Source organism: Ammospiza caudacuta, chromosome 1 (assembly GCF_027887145.1).
Source record: "Ammospiza caudacuta isolate bAmmCau1 chromosome 1, bAmmCau1.pri, whole genome shotgun sequence".
Classification (NCBI taxonomy): Eukaryota; Metazoa; Chordata; class Aves; order Passeriformes; family Passerellidae; genus Ammospiza; species Ammospiza caudacuta.
In genome coordinates this window covers 34455697-34458326 of record NC_080593.1, presented here as the reverse complement: position 1 = coordinate 34458326, position 2630 = coordinate 34455697, and the positions used below count along the sequence as shown (strand labels likewise).

Below are 2630 nucleotides of genomic sequence, written 5' to 3'. Positions count from 1 at the left end.
TGGCGAGAGGAGCGAGATGGGTCTTGGGCTTTCGACGGGCGGGAAGGAAGGAGGAAAACACCCAGAAAAGACCCCGGGAGGCTCCGTTTCGACAGCCTTATGTGTCCCAGCGTTGCGCGGAGGAACGATTCTCCTCCCTCGGCTTGCGGTGGGCTCTCCGCGTCACCCACACGGGGCCCCGCCAGCGCTCCCCGGGGAGAGGCGGCGGCTCGGGCCGGCGGAGGAAGGGGTAGAAGGGGTGCGGCTCATCTTCCCTCCGAGACGAGGGGAGGCCTCCGGGCTTTCCGCGGCGCTCGGGGCGGGGAGGGCCGGAGGAAAGCGGCGCAAGGAGAAACCAGGCGGGGTGCCAAGGGGAGCCCCGCACCTCGGGGGGTGCGCCGCGGCAACAACGGGGCCAAGGAGTTCACGCCTCGGTGGCGAGGGAGGGCCGGAGGGAGGAAGGGAGGGAGGGAGGGAGGGAGGGAGGGAGGGAAGGAGAAGGGACGGGCCCCCCCCCCGCGGCGCCCTCGTCCCGCGCGGAGGCGGGACCGCGCCCGCACCCGTGCCCGCGCCCCGGGCCGGGACCCAGCCCCGCGCTGATTGCGTTATTTAATTATCTCCACTTTATTCCCTCAGATGTTTATCAGCTGCTTTGCATATCACGTGGGGGCGGGCGGGCCAATGAGGGCCGGCCTGGCGCGACGCTGGCGCGTCAGCCCTGGTCAAGTCCCGGAGATTGAGTATCTCTTTTTTCAGTCTTTGGGGCTTTTAAAAAAGAGCCACTAGTCTCAATGCGGAGCGGGCTATGACAGCCTCCGTGCTCCTCCACCCCCGCTGGATCGAGCCCGTCATGTTCCTCTACGACAACAGCCTGGATGAGATCAATAAGAACATGGACGGGTTTCACGCCGGCAGCAACTTCGCGGCGGCGGCGGCGGCCAACCCCTGCCGCAACCTGATGGCTCACCCCGCGCCCCTGGCCGCCCCCAGCGCCGCCGCCTACACCTCCAGCGAGGCCCCCGCCGCCGGCATGGCCGAGCCCGCTGTCAAGCAGTGCAGCCCCTGCTCCGCCGCCGTGCAGAGCTCCTCCGGCGCCGCGCTGCCCTACGGCTACTTCGGCAGCGGCTACTACCCCTGTCGCATGACCCACCACAACGCCATCAAGTCCTGCGCCCAGCCCGCCTCCAGCTTCGCCGACAAGTACATGGACACCTCGGTCTCCGGCGAGGAGTTCACGTCGCGGGCCAAGGAGTTCGCCTTCTACCAGGGCTACGCCGCCGGGCCCTACCAGCCGGTGCCCGGCTATCTGGATATGCCCGTGGTGCCCGCCATCGGCGGCCCCGGCGAGCCGCGCCACGACCCCCTTCTCCCCATGGACAGCTACCAGCCTTGGGCCATCACGAACGGGTGGAACGGGCAAGTGTACTGCCCCAAGGAGCAGAGCCAGCCGCCTCACCTCTGGAAATCCACTCTCCCGGGTAATACACCTGCATGGCTCCCCCTGTCTCTTCTTTTCATCCTGCTCCGCTCGCCTCTCCCGGGTGTCCCGCCGGCGGGTTCCGCGATAACCCGCCCCGGGCCGACCCTTCGCCGTCCCCGGCCCCATCCCGCCCCGGCCCGCACATGCCCTAGCGCGGCTGGAACGGCACCGGTGCCGCCCCCTGCCCCCCGCCGGCGCACGGCACATCCCGCCTCGCCTGGCCGGCCCCGGGAGAGGAAACAGCTGAAAAGGGCCGCGGGAAGGTCTGCGCTATTATTTTCCATAGACCACGAAGTACGCGAGCTCTGTAAATCTCTGTAGCCCCTCTCGATCCTTTCCAGAGTCCCTGACCGAGCTGCATGGGGTTTGTTATTATTTGCCTGTCTGACAGAAATGAGCCTTTGCCTGCCTAAAAGCTGCCTGCGGCAGCCAGGAGAGAGCAGTCCCCAGTGCTGAGCCGGGCTTTGGTAGCTAAATCGGAGCGGGGCAGGCGGAGGAGTGTGCTCTAACCCTAGTTCTTGTACCTCTTGAAGATGTCCTAACCCGTTCGAGCGATTTTCTAACGCTTCCCTGCACGCTTTTTCTGTTCCAGACGTCGTTTCTCATCCCTCGGATGCGAACTCGTACAGACGTGGAAGAAAGAAACGAGTGCCTTACACAAAGGTCCAGTTAAAAGAACTCGAAAGGGAATATGCTACAAATAAATTCATAACCAAAGACAAGAGGAGGAGGATATCGGCGACTACAAATCTATCAGAGAGACAGGTCACAATCTGGTTCCAAAACAGAAGGGTCAAAGAGAAAAAAGTGATCAACAAATTGAAGACTACCAGTTAATGGATTAAAAATGGAGAAGCAGCAATTCAAGAGTTTCAGAACTTTTTTTTTTTTTTGTGTGTGTGTGTTCAGATTAAAGTAATTATTAATAATAATTAAAAAGAGAAAAGACAATGAACCTCTTCTTTCAGAGCAAGAGATCTGTATCTTTGGAATTATAGCCTTTCTTTCTTCTTATTCTTTTTTTTTTTTTTTTTAATATTGCTGTAGCAAAATTGTGAAAACTGACAGTTCTCCTGAAATCCCAAACAGCCAGCCAGTATCACTGACAGACTGTACATCCCACAAGGCCAGCTCCGAGAGATACGCTTTCAATTAGACACGATTTTCTGAG

At 60.1% G+C, this 2630-nt stretch overlaps 1 protein-coding gene across 1 annotated transcript; it reads left to right on the top strand.

Annotated features, from left to right (window-relative positions):
• The first annotated feature begins 784 nt into the window (after nucleotides 1-784).
• HOXA13 (homeobox A13) lies at nucleotides 785-2296 on the top strand. Its single transcript, XM_058818088.1, has 2 exons — nucleotides 785-1457; nucleotides 2052-2296. Exons 1-2 carry the CDS (start codon nucleotides 785-787, stop codon nucleotides 2294-2296), a joined length of 918 nt encoding a protein of 305 aa, XP_058674071.1.
• Nucleotides 2297-2630: the final 334 nt, after the last annotated feature.

Excerpts from the sequence above, each read along its gene's own strand:
- HOXA13 (XM_058818088.1), top strand. The coding sequence starts at position 785 with ATGACAGCCTCCGTGCTCCTCCACCCCCGCTGGATCGAGCCCGTCATG. Across the intron at positions 1,458-2,051 it reads CTGGAAATCCACTCTCCCGG|ACGTCGTTTCTCATCCCTCG; the intron begins GTAATACACCTG and ends TTTCTGTTCCAG.